Source organism: Knufia obscura, assembly GCF_036327395.1.
Source record: "Knufia obscura strain CCFEE 5817 isolate CBS 148926 chromosome Unknown scaffold_2, whole genome shotgun sequence".
Classification (NCBI taxonomy): Eukaryota; Fungi; Ascomycota; class Eurotiomycetes; order Chaetothyriales; family Trichomeriaceae; genus Knufia; species Knufia obscura.
In genome coordinates, this window is record NW_027042688.1 from 93,331 (window position 1) to 107,670 (window position 14,340).

The window sequence follows — 14,340 nt, forward strand, 5'->3', positions numbered from 1 at the left end:
TCAATGATATATCCTTTCCGAGGAAAGTACGTCCCGAAATTCCGTGTGTGCGCTTTCATCACGAAATTCAGGCTTCAAGGCCGTCATCGAAATGCGGCATTTATAGATGGCGTCATCTCCTAATCGTATCGAAATTTGTGCCCCACAACGCGACTTTACGTGCGCAGTGAGACTCGAGCATTTGTTAGTCACAGAGTCTCATAAGCTGTATGTGCCCTTCACTTTTCCTCCTACAATACTTGCCAACCTAATCACTCGTCGATCGATATGCCCGTCTCTGCTCTCACCGAGAACCTCAAGCGCGACAGCCAGCCAGATGTTAGCAATGGTACCGCCAGTCCAAGTCGAGACATCCCCGTCTCATCCGGACAGTCCCTGACCCGAGAAGTCTCGAGAAGCCTACAGACTCGAGAATCCTTTTCCTTCGGCACCTCGCCAGACCAGCAACGGCATCGACCATCTCTAGCCAATACCAGCCATGGATCCGCCTCACCCCATCTCACACGCACCATGACCGGCGCACCACCAAAGAAACTCCAGCCATTCCGAGAGCAGGATGTCAAGATATTGCTGTTGGAAAACGTCAACAAGACCGGCCAAGATATCCTCCGTCAGCAGGGTTACCAAGTCGAAGCCCTCAAGTCCTCCCTCCCCGAAGACCAACTCATCGAGAAGATCAAGGATGTCCACGTCCTCGGAATAAGAAGCAAGACGAAGCTGAATGCCCGGGTCCTCAGCGCAGCCAAGAACTTGATTGTGGTGGGCTGCTTTTGCATCGGCACGAACCAAGTCGATCTGAAATATGCTGCCGACCACGGTATCTGTGTCTTCAACTCGCCATTCTCAAATTCGCGCTCCGTGGCCGAGCTAGTAATAGCAGAAATCATCTCTCTCGCACGACAACTCGGCGACCGCTCGAACGAGATGCATGCCGGAACATGGAACAAAGTTTCCTCCAAGTGTTGGGAAGTTCGTGGGAAGACGCTCGGAATAGTAGGCTATGGACACATCGGATCACAATTGAGTGTACTGGCAGAATCGTTCGGTATGAGGGTGATATACTACGACGTGACGAATCTCATGGCTTTGGGTACAGCACACCAGGTGAGCAGTCTCGACGAACTCCTCAAGACTGCAGATTTCGTTACATTGCATGTCCCTGAGATACCCGAGACAAAGAACATGATCAGTGAGAAGCAGTTCGAAAATATGAAAACTGGCAGCTACCTGATCAACGCCTCAAGAGGAAGTGTAGTCGACATTCCAGCCCTTATTGAAGCAAGCAGAAGCGGCAAGATTGCTGGTGCAGCGTTGGACGTCTATCCCTCCGAGCCAGCGGGTAACGGCGACTACTTCAACAACGAGCTCAATTCCTGGTGCGAAGGTCTGAGAGGATTGAAGAACATCATCCTTACACCACACATCGGCGGCTCGACAGAAGAAGCACAATCCGCCATCGGCATCGAAGTAGCAGAATCACTGGTCAGATACGTCAACGAAGGTGTAACAGTCGGCGCAGTGAACATGCCAGAGGTCACTCTGCGATCATTGACAATGGACGAGGCGGACCACGCACGTGTGGTCTTCATCCATCAGAATGTACCTGGTGTGCTAGGACGAGTGAACAAGGTGCTATCTGACCACAATGTCGACAAGCAGATGTCAGATTCGAGAGGAGATATGGCGTACATGATGGCTGATATTAGTAATGTCAGACAGGGTGAGATTGAGACGCTGTATAAGGATCTTGAGAGTTTGAAGGAGAGGATTATCACGAGGATATTGTATTGAGGTGGGGGTGTTTGTTCTTGGGAGTTAGGGTCTGGTAGGTACGCGATAGAGTGGAACGGGTTGGACTCAACGTCCGCAAGAACCTATTGGGAGGGCGGAATGAAGCACTGCTCAACGACCATAATATGAATTCATTCGAGCCATTGGAGATGTTGCATGTTAGGAGTGAATATGGCTGCTCGACCCTGCAGTCAGTCATTATGCATGCAGTTAGCCGAATCAGGCTGGTCGATATGGCCATTCACTTTTGACCGCTGCAGCCTGATACACTATTGTGTAAAACCCTCGTTTCGTCTTTATATTAGATGTTGTGTTGGAATCTGGCAAGAACAGAGAAGAAAGATGACGCTCTGCAGATACGAACAAATGCAAAGAGGCAGTTGCCGCCGTGGAGAGACACCACCCACCTCTGTCACAAGTGCCTCAACAGTATCTGCCTCACGTGCCACGCCAGCCACGGCCGCATGACCTGCGCAGATTACAAATACATCTCCAGTGGCGAGGCAGCAGCCACTGAGGAACTCAAGAAGCAGCTCGGGATCAAAGACTGTCCACGATGCAAGACTTTGATGGAGAAGACGGAGGGATGTGATCATATGCAGTGTAAGGGGTGTGGAACACATATTTGTTGGGTTTGCCTGAGAACGTTCAGTGAGAGTGGGAGTACGTATAAGCATATGAACGAGGCTCATGGTGGGATTGGTTTGGACCAGTTGGCGTATGTTTAATCATTAAGGTCGGTCATGCGAGGTGAAGCTGCGTCGACGGAAGACGAACTGAACGAAGGATGACAGCATCTCTGTTCAAGTCTTGGTAGTTGCGTTGCATGAATGTCCATGTCATTTTCGAAACTACACAACTCTATGCTGTGCGAGACATCCGTTTCTTCCTTTCAGTAGATGCCGGCCGAAGCAGCAATCCCACAACCATGCATGCCAATATCAGCGCGGCAAGGGAGGTGAGAACGTAAGCCGTTCCGTGCCTCTGGTCGACCAATGCAACGCCGCTTCCCGGAGAGCCCGACAGTCATGAGCTCGCCTCCCCTTGCCCCACAGGCTTTGCATCCAAACACTTCGTAATCCACTTCTCCAGATCATCAACCTCCTCCATCGCAGCACTATGAGGCAGACCCGGGTACGTCTTAAACTCAACCTTATGTCCCAAATCCTTCTCGATTATCCTCGCCGTCTCAACACCCCACGGATACTGAACGACTTGATCCGCATCACCGTGGCCAATGAAGAACGGTGTTTCTTGGTTGATTTTGTTTGCTTCCTTGACGAAATCGGGGACCTTGTCGTGGAGGACTAGATAGCACGAGAGACCGAAGATGCCGGCGAGCTTTTGCTTGATGGTTAGACCTGTGAAGAGGGAGACGGCGCCGCCTTGGGAGAAACCGCCGATGATGATCTTCTCGGAGGGGATTCTGTGTTCGTTGATTTCGGCGTCGACGAGGCCGGTGAGGTAGTTTCGTGATTTGATGATGCCGGGCTCATCGTGGACGGCGTTGAGGTCGGAGAAGGAGGTCTGTAAACGGCAGTGGTCAGTAGGATCGTACGGGTGATGTTGAAAATCTGCTTGATGGATATCTAAGTGCCAAGGGTAAAGGGAAGAACGACCAGGAGCGCTCACTCGGGGCCTTACGATATCATACCAGCCTGGCATCACGAAGCCACCGTTCTGCAGGGCAGTCAGTATGAAGAAGCTGAGATGAATGGTCCTCAGCATACAATCGTAATAGGAATGCTCGGCGCATTCGGGAAGATGAACTTGACTTCATCGAACTTGTTCCGTCTTCGCCAATTCTCTGCAAGTGAGACCCTGACCAGTAAGAAAAAGGTACACCCTGTTAAACGACTAGACCTACCATCCAGCACCACTGCATTGATCCGTCAGCCTCATTCGTACATCTTGAGAGTACTTCAGGCTGACCTATCACCTAGACCGTGTAGCATGATCACTGTAGCAGTGTGCTTCGAGAGCGCATTGACGATAAGTGGACGTAACGACATCTTGTAGACGTTGGTAGTCCTTGCTCAGTAGACTCAGTGGAGCAGTTAGCACGAGCGTACTGCTTATTCGAGTTTTTAAGGAATGGTTTGAGTTGCTGAAGAGTGTCAAGAGCGACCAGGAGAGGTGCTGGCGTCGTTTACTCCGAGGCTCACTGCCAAGACTGTCATTGGAGCCCTCCCACAGTGTGCCGGCGGAGCAAGCCTGCGACGACAAGCTTCAGAGGTGTTGACAGCAAGCTGTTCAAAGTGTAAAGAAGTACACTTGCTCGCATCCTCATCGCCGCTATCTCCAAAAGTCTCGCTGGTAGATTGTTCGACCGGTTTGCTCCTGCTACGTTTGTGCATACCCCAGGCAGCTGCACCTTCCACTACCAATAACTTTCCGTCCCGCCTTTCCTCTTCTCTACACAGCTCAAGAACTTCCCAACAAAAGTCAGCAATCATGGATCAAGAGAAGCTCAAGCGCATGCAACAGTCTGTCCGAATTGGTGAGTCTGCGAAGATGCATGCAAGAAGCAGGAAGAAGTCAAGCTAACATGATGTGCAGGGTATGTCTATGACCTTCCTCAGCTCCACGAATACGATCAATACCTGGGACCTCGCTCGTGATATGGTTGGGTGCTAACGATGATGCTACAGCGGCAAGGGCACACCAAGAAGAAAGACGAAGAAGACACACAAGTCATCAGTCGGAGATGACAAGAAGCTACAGTCGACGTTGAAGAAGCTGAACACTCAGCCCATCCAAGCGATCGAAGAAGTCAACATGTTCAAGGAGGATGGCAATGTCATTCACTTTGCTGCGCCGAAAGGTATGTCAAGCATATTAAGAGCTACATTCTCGTACGCGGTACAGCTTTCGAGGATTGCGTTGCGCGCACGCGTATCATCCATGCAATTGGTGCAGAGTAAGCAACCTGAGCAGATGCTAATGTTTGCGTTCTAGTCCACGCTTCCGTCCCCTCAAACACCTTCGCGATCTACGGCAACGGTGAGGACAAGGAGCTCACTGAGCTCGTCCCCGGCATCCTTAACCAACTCGGCCCCGACTCCCTCGCATCTCTCCGACGACTAGCAGAATCATACCAGAACTTGCAGAAGAAAGAAGGTGGTGACAAGAAGGAGGGCGACGATGATGATGACGAGATACCAGATCTGGTAGAGGGTGAGAACTTTGAGGGCAAGGTCGAATAGACGCCAAATCCGAGCTGCGGCGGAGTAACATCTACCGCACAGCGTACTCATCACTGCGAGCACGCCGTAGAGGGTGCCTCCTCTTACAGTACCAAACAGATCTTTGGGAGATTGACCATTTCGAAGTTGCATATGGCAAGGCTTGAGTGGACTTCTTACATCCAGATTTGATGCCTATGCGAGCAGGAGCAGAGGGACAAAATTGATCATGCGCATGTACGGATATGCGGCACCCGCGCAATACTTTCGAACACATGCAATATTCTGCTGTACAAAACCAAGAGGGGTTGTACTTTCTTCCTGGGACTACGCCCAATCTCTACGTGCTTTGCCAGTGCAGGACAGTGTCAATCGTGTTCGCGAAAACGTGGACGTACATGCTACGCATACTTCGACACTGGACGAGTACAACCGGTTTTCGAAGCGAAGAGCGACCTACTCTCGCACTCGCGACATGCAACATTATTAGTGCTTTTGAGTCGCTGTACATTATGCAGAAGTCGGCTATGTAGGCATCCTCTTCAACCCATCTCGCTCCTCGTCTGGGGCCCGGGCGGCCTAGTCCTTCGCAAAACAGCTTCAAAGATATCCATGTCACCAGGATAACGCCTCGCTAAAACAGCACTTGCTCTTGCTTTTTTACACAATTCCCCTATTCAATCCTCCTTCAATCCACAGAAATCCGTGCCTGCTACTTTGTCCAGCGTATACCATAACTTCCAATACCACCCATTTCCTGTGGAGTCGAATGTTCCATCTTCCTTAACGACCGGTCCCTCTCCAATCAATCCCACCTTTTCCTTCTCTCCCGCTTTCTCTATCCCATCTTTCTTCACAGGCGTTGTGAAGCCAAGCGCCCAACTGACCACAGGCAGTGACCGTAATACTCTCTCCACGAAACTCTGCTGCGGTGGTAGTGCCTCATGGACCGGTCTCAACGCTACCTTGCGCACACCACGGATCTTGGACACAGACTGTGATGGATCTGCGGAGGCATTTTGTGAAGGCAGATTCGGCACTGACCTCGACCGTAAACCCGCCCCACTCTGCTGCGGCACACTTAACCCCGACGCCAACGGCGGCGACATCGCAGTCGCAGAACTCGCCGTACTCGACTCAACCGCCACCTCATCCACATCCATATCATCTCTCGTCCCCACGCCCCTCGGCTGTCCAAACTGCCCATCCGGCATCGTATGACTCCTCGGTAACGTCCCCGCCATCGCCTGCTCAAATCCCGCCACCGCACTCGCTTTTCCACCCAAAGTAGGCCCCATAGTCTTCGGTTTCCGCGAACTAATCAACCCGCCAACCGCACCTCCACCGACCCCGTCCTTCGGCACCGGCGCATCAACCAATGGCCCCCGTCCACTCCACATCTCACAACTGACCAAACACCCATCGATCTCAACCGGACTATAGAAACACGCTCGTTCCGCTGCCTCCCAGGAATCGAATGTAATCTTGATCCAGTGGTTCCCACCTTTATACACCCTGCTCTTCGCTAGTGCTTCTCGACTCAGATTCTGATGGACGGTGATATTCGACCTGTTGAATCCCATTGGACTGTTACTCGATGTGAATAGCATCGGATCTTCCCTTGGGTAGTCCTCACAAATGATACTCGGCTGGACGATCCGTTCGTATCGGGAGATAACTTTCCATTCACTGTTTTTATCCCTGTAGCCGTACAGTAAACACTCAGTCGGCACTTTTTCGACCACGACGGTCTCAGCGCTTGTTTCGCTTTGAAGAGGGACGGACGCGGTCTCCGCGCGTGTAGCCTGTTCCTTCGCGAAGAGACGGGAGAAGTCGGAGACTGCGCTGTTCTCTTTGGTGCGGGAGGGGGTCGTTCCTGCGCGGGTTGAGGTGCGGCGGCCGCTGTAGGAGGAGGAGGTGTAGCGGATGCTGCGGTTGCGTCCGAAGGGTCCGGATTCTTCTGGTTGGCGGGGGTTTTTGGAGGAGCTGGGGGTGGTTAGTATGGGTGGTGGGAGTAATGGGGGTGACTGGATGGGGTGTGTGGAAAGGTGACTTACTCTGCGTATCTGTAGCCCCATGGTAGTGTCTCGCCTTTCTCGTTCCGAGCTCGTTCTTCTGGGAGGACTGAGTGGATTTCCATGTTGGCGGCCTGCCGCGAGTTGGCACTTAGTGACCTGATAGCAAGTTCTTCGCAGGATGGGGAGCCAACAGAGTCTGTGCTGTGCTAGGCTGTGAGGAGATGGATGTATAACGTGCTGAAAACTGAGGTCTGTGAAGCAATGCGATCTATGTTAGCAAAGCGACCTGCTAGTACTGTTCTGCTACTGATTTGTTTACAAAATGTCTGGAGATCTTACGGCCTTGCTGCCTAGATCACAAGTGCTTTACGCGGCACGCGCCGACGACGGTCACATGATCTGAGCTTATAACTTGCTCACCATGTTTCTGTAGCTCGGGACGGTGTTTCTCTGATACTGCCACGACTACAATCAAGCCTGGTTGGTCACGACTACATGTCTGTTTCATGGTTGCGGCGACACTTGACAATGTTTAGCACGACAGTGATTCGCCTGCGATAAGTTCTGATGAGGAACCGTTGACGGCCCTCAACGTGAAGCATTGATGATGAACACACATTGTAGACCAGGAAGCCGGCATGAGTGTTGTCCCTCCGTTCTCAGGCCACTCGAGGAATGTTGGGTATGACCTGGACGAAGCGGCTACAATGAATGTGTTGAGACACGAGACAGAGAATGAGTATCCTTGCTTTAAAGAGAAAGGAGGAAGCGCATCTGGTACTGCCTGAGCTTTGGTGTATAGCGATTATCTAGGCAGCCAGACAGAGGTGAATGTGTGCACGACGTTCATCACCCGTATGTCTGTGTTAGTCACAGATCGTGGGTTGAATTCTGGTCGAGATCATCGTCGGTGTGAAGACTTGTGTCGGCTCGATGGGTCGGAGTGGATAAATGCAAGACTCCTATTGTAAGTCATCATCCAACATCATGCTTTCAGCTCTTCGTTTGTTCTTCTTGAACCATATCAAGATGTGCTTGCTATTAGTGATTGTGCCCGGCATTGACCTCGCTTGCTAACAAACGGCAGCGCATCCCGGCATCCACACAAAAGCTTTCGTAGCCATCTGTCACTTGTCACCGTGTTAACTTCACTCAACCCTCAGTTGATCGACCAGAGTGCAAGTCGTTATCTTGGCATGTGCTTATCTCAAGCCTATATCAAATTTATTCTTCGAGTTTCCTCATACCAACTTTTTCTTGACACAACCTCTTCTCTTCCACGCAACTTACCATCGATACAACTTTCTCTTCGACAAAAGTCTTCTCGACGCGTCTGCTTTCCAGCACAACCTTCCAATCACTAATCATCTAATTGATTCGATTACTCTAATTGATCAACCCAACCCAACAATATGTGTCGCAAGAATGTTATCTTATTCGACTGCGGACACACACGAAAACTCGACATCACGCTTTGCAACGATGTGGGCATCGAGTGTGCCAATCCTGAGCGGGTCTTGATGTGAGTTTTGCATCGCGAATGTTTCATGCTATGGTCGGATTTGTGCTGACTGTTCTCTGCAGTCCAGAAGGCGGTGGCATCGGTATCGAGGCTCCTAAGGACAAGGTCAAGTGGTCTTGCGCCTTCAAGTGCGTTCCTGGTGTGGTCGCCTACGATCCATTGGTCGAGTTGGCAAAGGAGAACGCAGACGTGGTCAAAGCTGAGATCGATCACAAGGTAAGCATCTACTGACTAGCCTTCTTCTTGAGGCAAATACTGACCAGCGATGAAAGATCGAGGTCCTATCTGTACTTTCCACACCGTTCGCCACCCCATCCCGCGAGCTGGGCGGTTTCAACTTCGACCAGCGATTTCTGAAGAGCGTGACTCCTGGCCGAGAGCGAACAGGCTTCAACTTCGACCAGCGATTTGCAAACAGCGTTACCAGACGACTTCATAGCGCAGCCAGCAGCCGGGCTACCACACCGGAAGCGCGGGATGATATGACGTTCAACTTCACGAACATGAAGCTGAAGATCCCAAGCGAGAAGCTTAAGGCAACTACCATCAAGGAGGAGAAGAATGAGGGCAACGAGGTAAAGGCATAAGTTTGCAGGGAGTACGAGATACGAGGTCATGACGGCACAATCAAGGACCAGGAAAACTACGTTCGGTGATTTGATGTGAGGGCAGGAGCGAAGATGGCTGTGTCAGTGGTGCCTACCATGAAAGGCAGAGACTTGTTCAACACAGAACAGTGGCAAAGGGGCATACAAAAGATGAGGCTCAAAATGCAGAGTACAAGGCAAGTTTTAGCGAGAACCGGAAATGATATGCTCTTCATGCATGCTTTCGACTCACGATCGACATGGCTGTGAAATGCGTTGATAAGCGTCTCGCATGAGGGCGGCCTGATGTTTGGTTGAACGTGACTCGTTTCCTGGCGCGCGAGCGAATGATTTGTTTTCTGCCAACTGTTCATGCAAGGTACGCCTTGGCTTGCAGAGTGACCGGTCGCGGTGCAGACTAGGCACAGACAGACATCGCAGAAGTACAGTAACCACCAGTGTTAGGATTATCTGGGTGGATAATCGCTTGTTGGGAGTTACAATGGTGTGTTGGAGTACGTGGAGAGATGGAAGTGTGGCCAGCAGGGCTCATTGCTGTGGCGGAAATCCAATCTCTAGTTCTTGCTGTGCATTTCTTGTAGTGGCCAATGGTGGAGGGTAAAGAACGGAAAAGCCTCGCTCGCTACCATGGAATGACCTTCGCTTGAGGAACCTGGTCTCATGGCACTACATCGCGTGGTTGCATGGTTGCTGGGTTAGGGATGATGTTAGACGGCAAGCCTGGCACGAAGATGCGGCTGCCTTGTTGAGCATCCACATGTTGGCGGGATTGACTTGTGAATTGCATGGGGATGTGTTCTGATGGCGTAGAAGTGGTTGATGCCTGGAATGTGATTCGTGCATCGAGTCCGTTGGCCGAAGCAAATAGTCGACCCACAGCATAGCCTAAGACTCCCACGATAGGCGACCAGACAACGCTTAGTACTCGAGGACAATGTGAGAAGTAATCCGTATTAGCAGTTCCACCTAGTGTCATCTGCCTGAGCTTGACTGGACACTGAATGCCGAGTTATTGAACATAAAGCGTATGAAGAAAGTCATATTGTACATGAGCCACCAGGGACTAACCCTTCGTTCGATGCAGGAGTAGGCACAACAAAGCCCCAGTCCTGCACCATAACATTGTCGATTTCCTTCATCGGCAGGGGGGCGTTTGCCAGGGCCGCAACCATGGCGCTGCAAGGGAGAAGCCTGAGAGTACCAGGCAGGCCGTGTTAACGAGCTGATACTACAGACGAGATATCTGCACGAAGCTGACCATAATGGAGACGGTGGTACTGCTGAAGTTAGCCAAGAAGCAAGGTCAGGTATAGATCGACGTACTGCAAAGCTGATGGCTGATCAAGTGGCAGGCCCATTCTCACTTGGCCCTGTAGAAAGGTTTGCAATTCGAATCCCGCCGATGGTCGCAATTGGGGCAATGGGTATGTAGGCTCCAGAGGTTCTCGCTATTACATTTGCAACACCGCCAGTAGTTCGCTTCGACTTTTGGTTTTGGCTTGGGAGGATCGCTTCGTCCTGCCATTCGTGGGAGTTCCGCTTCGACTGCTGCTTTCAATTGTGGTTGACGAGAACAATACGTGGTTACCCGGAGTCAGCCCTTTATATATTCTTTATTGAGATAGCCCGTCCTTGACATCTTGAGTTGCAAGTGGACTCAAGAGCATCATCATGGCCCAAGACATGGTTCTTGAGCTTCATGCTCGCGTGCAGAGGATGTGGACTGGAAACTCGAAGGCAGGAAATATTATTCGCAAGGCAGCGAGCCAGGATGTTGTAACAAGAAATTACTACCGGACGATATGGTGAAAAGCAGTATGGTAAGCAGGTATGGGCGAATGAGGGATATATGCATAGTATCCCTAGCATCTGATTTGTTCCTGGATGCTGGAACTCTTCAAAGAGCAGTGGAGCCTCCCAGATCCCTTCTGGAACGCATCCTGACCAGAAAGCTGGGTTCACCGAACCCCGCTTGAGGTCGAGAGTGACGGACCTCAAAGCTTTGTGCTCAAAGTTAGGCGCATAGAGGACAGATGTTTGTACTTTCGTCGTTCCGCCGATGATGAGCAAGTCAGCGGGCCAGCAGTATGGTATCAGAGTCATAGAACAATCTCGATTCCTTCCAGTTGACCGCCAATGAGAGAACTCCCGCAGGACTTGCTGCACTCTTGCGGAAATTGACGCGTAGACTCGCAGAGCATCAATGGAAGTTCCGATACGCTTTCGCTTTGCCTACTGTTGCCTAAGCTAGTTGTGAGCTCGGGCAGAGGCATAATGGTAGCGGAGGTGCCGGTGACCCAGGAGAAAACATCCTCTATCACAGGCGTGAGCGTCATCTGCAGCACACTTCTTGCGTTCGCGAAACTGCCATAGGGTCTCGATACGAGATAGAGCTGTTACATCGAGACCTGCTAGACCGACGTTGGAGTGTGTGCCATGAGATTTTTCAGTCCGGGAATGACCTCACAGAACTGGCTCTGTAACGATGGGGGTGAAGTTGATAGTGAGGAGCATTGATCGAGATCCTTCGCCATGTTTGGTATGAGCATACAGTCTCTTGTTTGCTTCATGGCGTGCTGACAAGCTCGATGTCGAGACTTTTGGCGTGTTAGGAAATTCGTGTCGAGGAGCTTCGGGCGAAACCGAGCTTATAGCACGTCTGTATTCCAAGTACTTTCCCGACTAGGCCGACACAAAATCGTGCGTGATCACATACCCTGTCGAACCAGACTCCCGCGGTATTTGGTATGGCGATCAGAACGCTCAATACTTCTCAGGTTGAAGACCGGACGAATCGAACGGAGGAGCTTCCCCACTTTCAAGCTTACCGAATAGCAATCAGGGAAAGTTTAGCGAGGCAGGGTCCTTAAAGCTTGACGGCGGGACCTGGAAGATTTGACAATCATCGCTTCGTCCGCAAATGTCGTTAATCTTCGAAAGAACTGATATCAACGCAATAGCCATTGGCAAAATCGCTCGCATCAAAAATGACAATGATGGTCAATCTGTTCTTCCGCCCGGTCTCCGGGGTGCACCATGCTACTTAAAGGAAATTGCGCCTATCAAGCACTCGCTGATGCCGTTTTCAGTCTACCATTCCATCTTCTCCTTTACATACAGATCCATGTACTTGTCAACCTCCATGCTGTCCAACTTGCTTGCATCTGTTCCAAGCTCGATCAACTCCTTGATATGTGATTCGGGGAAATGGTGTCCGAGATGTCTCTTGTACTTGGCAAGAATTTCTGGCTTGGCCTCATCTCGTCGTAGTTTGTGGCCAAGAGGAGCCTCAACAACGACCTCATCGAGGACAGTGCCATCTTTCAGGGTAACAGTCAATGCGTTCGAGATCGTTCGGAGATTGGGGTCATGGTAGTCCTTGGTGAACTTGGGATCCTCCACACACTTGATACGCTTTCGCAGATCTTCGAGCAATGGCGATGTTGCAGCCTCGGATCCGTCGAGGTAATCTGTGGCCTCCAGACGATTGAAGCAAAGCATGGTTGCAACCATGTATTGCACGCAGTGGTCCCGATCAGCAAAGTTGTCCATGGCCTTGAATTGCTTGTCAATGATCCGGATGCAAGCCTCGTGTGTTCGGCACGTAATCTCCTTGATGTCTTCTGCAGTCTTGCCCATGTCTTTCAGCGTCTTGTTGACCTTCTGCGCACACTCAATCGCAGTCTGAGAGTGGAATTCAGCTGGGTAGGACACCTTGAAAAGGACGTTCTCCATGACATAGCTGCCGTATGCTCGCTGGAACTCGAATTTCTTTCCCTTGAACAAGACATCGTAGAATCCCCAAACGGGAGCGGAAAGCACAGTCGGTACACCGGATTGACCTTGGCTTACCTTGATTGCGAGGTTGACTGCTCGCTGGCAAGCATCGCCTGCAGCCCACGACTTTCGGGACATTGTGTTAGGAGAGTGTCTGTAGGTACGCAGAGACTGGCCGTCTACCCAGGCTTGTGTTACGACGTCTGCTGTCTGTTGCTCGTTGAGACCCAACATCTTGCTAACGACAGCTGCTGAAGCCACCTTGACGAGCACAACGTGGTCAAGACCGACTTTGTTGTAGGAGTTTTCCAAAGCCAAGCAGCCCTGGATCTCGTGCGCCTTGATCATGCCTTCAAGGACATCCTTGATAGTCAAGATCTTGCCGTTGCCAAGGTTACCGCCAGCTCTGTTTGTTCTTGAGATCCAGTCTGCCACAGCCAGAATCGCGCCCAAATTGTCAGATGGGTGACCCCACTCCGCAGCCAGCCAGCAGTCATTGTAGTCCAACCATCTGATTATGGCACCAATGTTGAAAGCACCGTTGACAGGATCGAGCTCGTAAGGAGTACCTGGCACTCTTGTACCGTTGGGCACAACTGTACCCGGCACAATTGGGCCGAGGATTGCTGTGCATTGGGGGAACCGCAGAGCTTCCAGACCGCAGCCAATTGTATCAAGCAAGATGTACCGAGCTGTATCCATGGCCACATCCGATTCGATGTTGTAGTTGTGGACATAGCTTGCAATATCTTTTATTTCCGGGTCGTAGTCTGCTGGGGCAGCCTTGGAAGGCATGGCCGACCCCTTCGGAGCGGTCGTCGAGTATGCGGACGCCATTGTCGGTCGTAGTATTGGTGAGGGTTGGGTAAACTGTGTCTGTGGTCTCAGAGCGGGTGTAGGTCGAGCAGCAGCAAAAGAGGTTGCAGCCAGTCTTCGCAGCGGGGCACGCTTGATAATACTCGAAGCCAACATTGCCGTTCTTTTACTCCTCCACACAGTGCGAATTCTGTTCGGTGATCAAGCTTGTAGAGCTCTTGCAGACTGTTTCGAGGGAAGAGTGGTGTGGTAGCTCCTGCTTCAAAATATGTATCAAGCTCCAGGACCAACCACAGCTCTAGCTTGACTACTCAAGTCTGCAATGTGCTCTAAGCAAATTTCGGCAGCTTGCGAACTCTACGATGCTCGCTCACGGACTCCGATCTCCTCAAACGAAACTTCATCCAGTCACAAGTGCGTCCAGAAGGGCCGTGGGCCCCTCAGAGGCCGAGGTCAACACATCAGCTATCCGAGCTTGAATCGCAGCCATCCACCTTCCATCCGGATGCCTCCGAAGATCTACACTAGGCTCAATCAGTACAACGCGTCCTGCAATACTTGGCGCTAACCTGGGTCGCGTTGAGCCTCACCTGTTGATCCAGCAAATGATCCGTGTCCTTCAA

General features: G+C 51.3%; 6 protein-coding genes across 6 annotated transcripts; 3 read left to right on the forward strand and 3 right to left on the reverse strand.

Moving 5' to 3' along the window:
* Nucleotides 1-267: 267 nt before the first annotated feature.
* SER33 (D-3-phosphoglycerate dehydrogenase 2) lies at nt 268-1,791 on the forward strand (the record flags this gene model as incomplete). Its single annotated transcript, XM_064870318.1, has 1 exon — nt 268-1,791. One exon carries the CDS (start codon nt 268-270, stop codon nt 1,789-1,791), a length of 1,524 nt encoding a protein of 507 aa, XP_064732771.1.
* Nucleotides 1,792-2,817: 1,026 nt separating this feature from the next.
* PMZ80_001882 (uncharacterized protein) lies at nt 2,818-3,803 on the reverse strand (the record flags this gene model as incomplete). Its single annotated transcript, XM_064870319.1, has 5 exons — nt 2,818-3,318; nt 3,436-3,471; nt 3,522-3,612; nt 3,659-3,670; nt 3,724-3,803. 5 exons carry the CDS (start codon nt 3,801-3,803, stop codon nt 2,818-2,820), a joined length of 720 nt encoding a protein of 239 aa, XP_064732772.1.
* A 442-nt stretch (nt 3,804-4,245) lies between these two features.
* EGD1 (Nascent polypeptide-associated complex subunit beta) lies at nt 4,246-4,997 on the forward strand (the record flags this gene model as incomplete). Its single annotated transcript, XM_064870320.1, has 4 exons — nt 4,246-4,291; nt 4,351-4,408; nt 4,443-4,615; nt 4,750-4,997. The coding sequence occupies 4 exons, from the start codon at nt 4,246-4,248 to the stop codon at nt 4,995-4,997; spliced, it is 525 nt and encodes a 174-aa protein (XP_064732773.1).
* Nucleotides 4,998-5,653: 656 nt separating this feature from the next.
* Nucleotides 5,654-7,116, reverse strand: PMZ80_001884 (uncharacterized protein; the record flags this gene model as incomplete). The annotated part of the gene is made up of 2 exons (XM_064870321.1): nt 5,654-6,962; nt 7,034-7,116. The coding sequence occupies 2 exons, from the start codon at nt 7,114-7,116 to the stop codon at nt 5,654-5,656; spliced, it is 1,392 nt and encodes a 463-aa protein (XP_064732774.1).
* A 1,290-nt stretch (nt 7,117-8,406) lies between these two features.
* On the forward strand, nt 8,407-9,103 carry PMZ80_001885 (uncharacterized protein; the record flags this gene model as incomplete). Its single annotated transcript, XM_064870322.1, has 3 exons — nt 8,407-8,516; nt 8,579-8,732; nt 8,789-9,103. The coding sequence occupies 3 exons, from the start codon at nt 8,407-8,409 to the stop codon at nt 9,101-9,103; spliced, it is 579 nt and encodes a 192-aa protein (XP_064732775.1).
* Nucleotides 9,104-12,214: 3,111 nt separating this feature from the next.
* PDH1 (ATP-binding cassette transporter CGR1) lies at nt 12,215-13,738 on the reverse strand (the record flags this gene model as incomplete). The annotated part of the gene is made up of 1 exon (XM_064870323.1): nt 12,215-13,738. The coding sequence occupies one exon, from the start codon at nt 13,736-13,738 to the stop codon at nt 12,215-12,217; it is 1,524 nt and encodes a 507-aa protein (XP_064732776.1).
* Between the last annotated feature and the right edge of the window lie 602 nt (nt 13,739-14,340).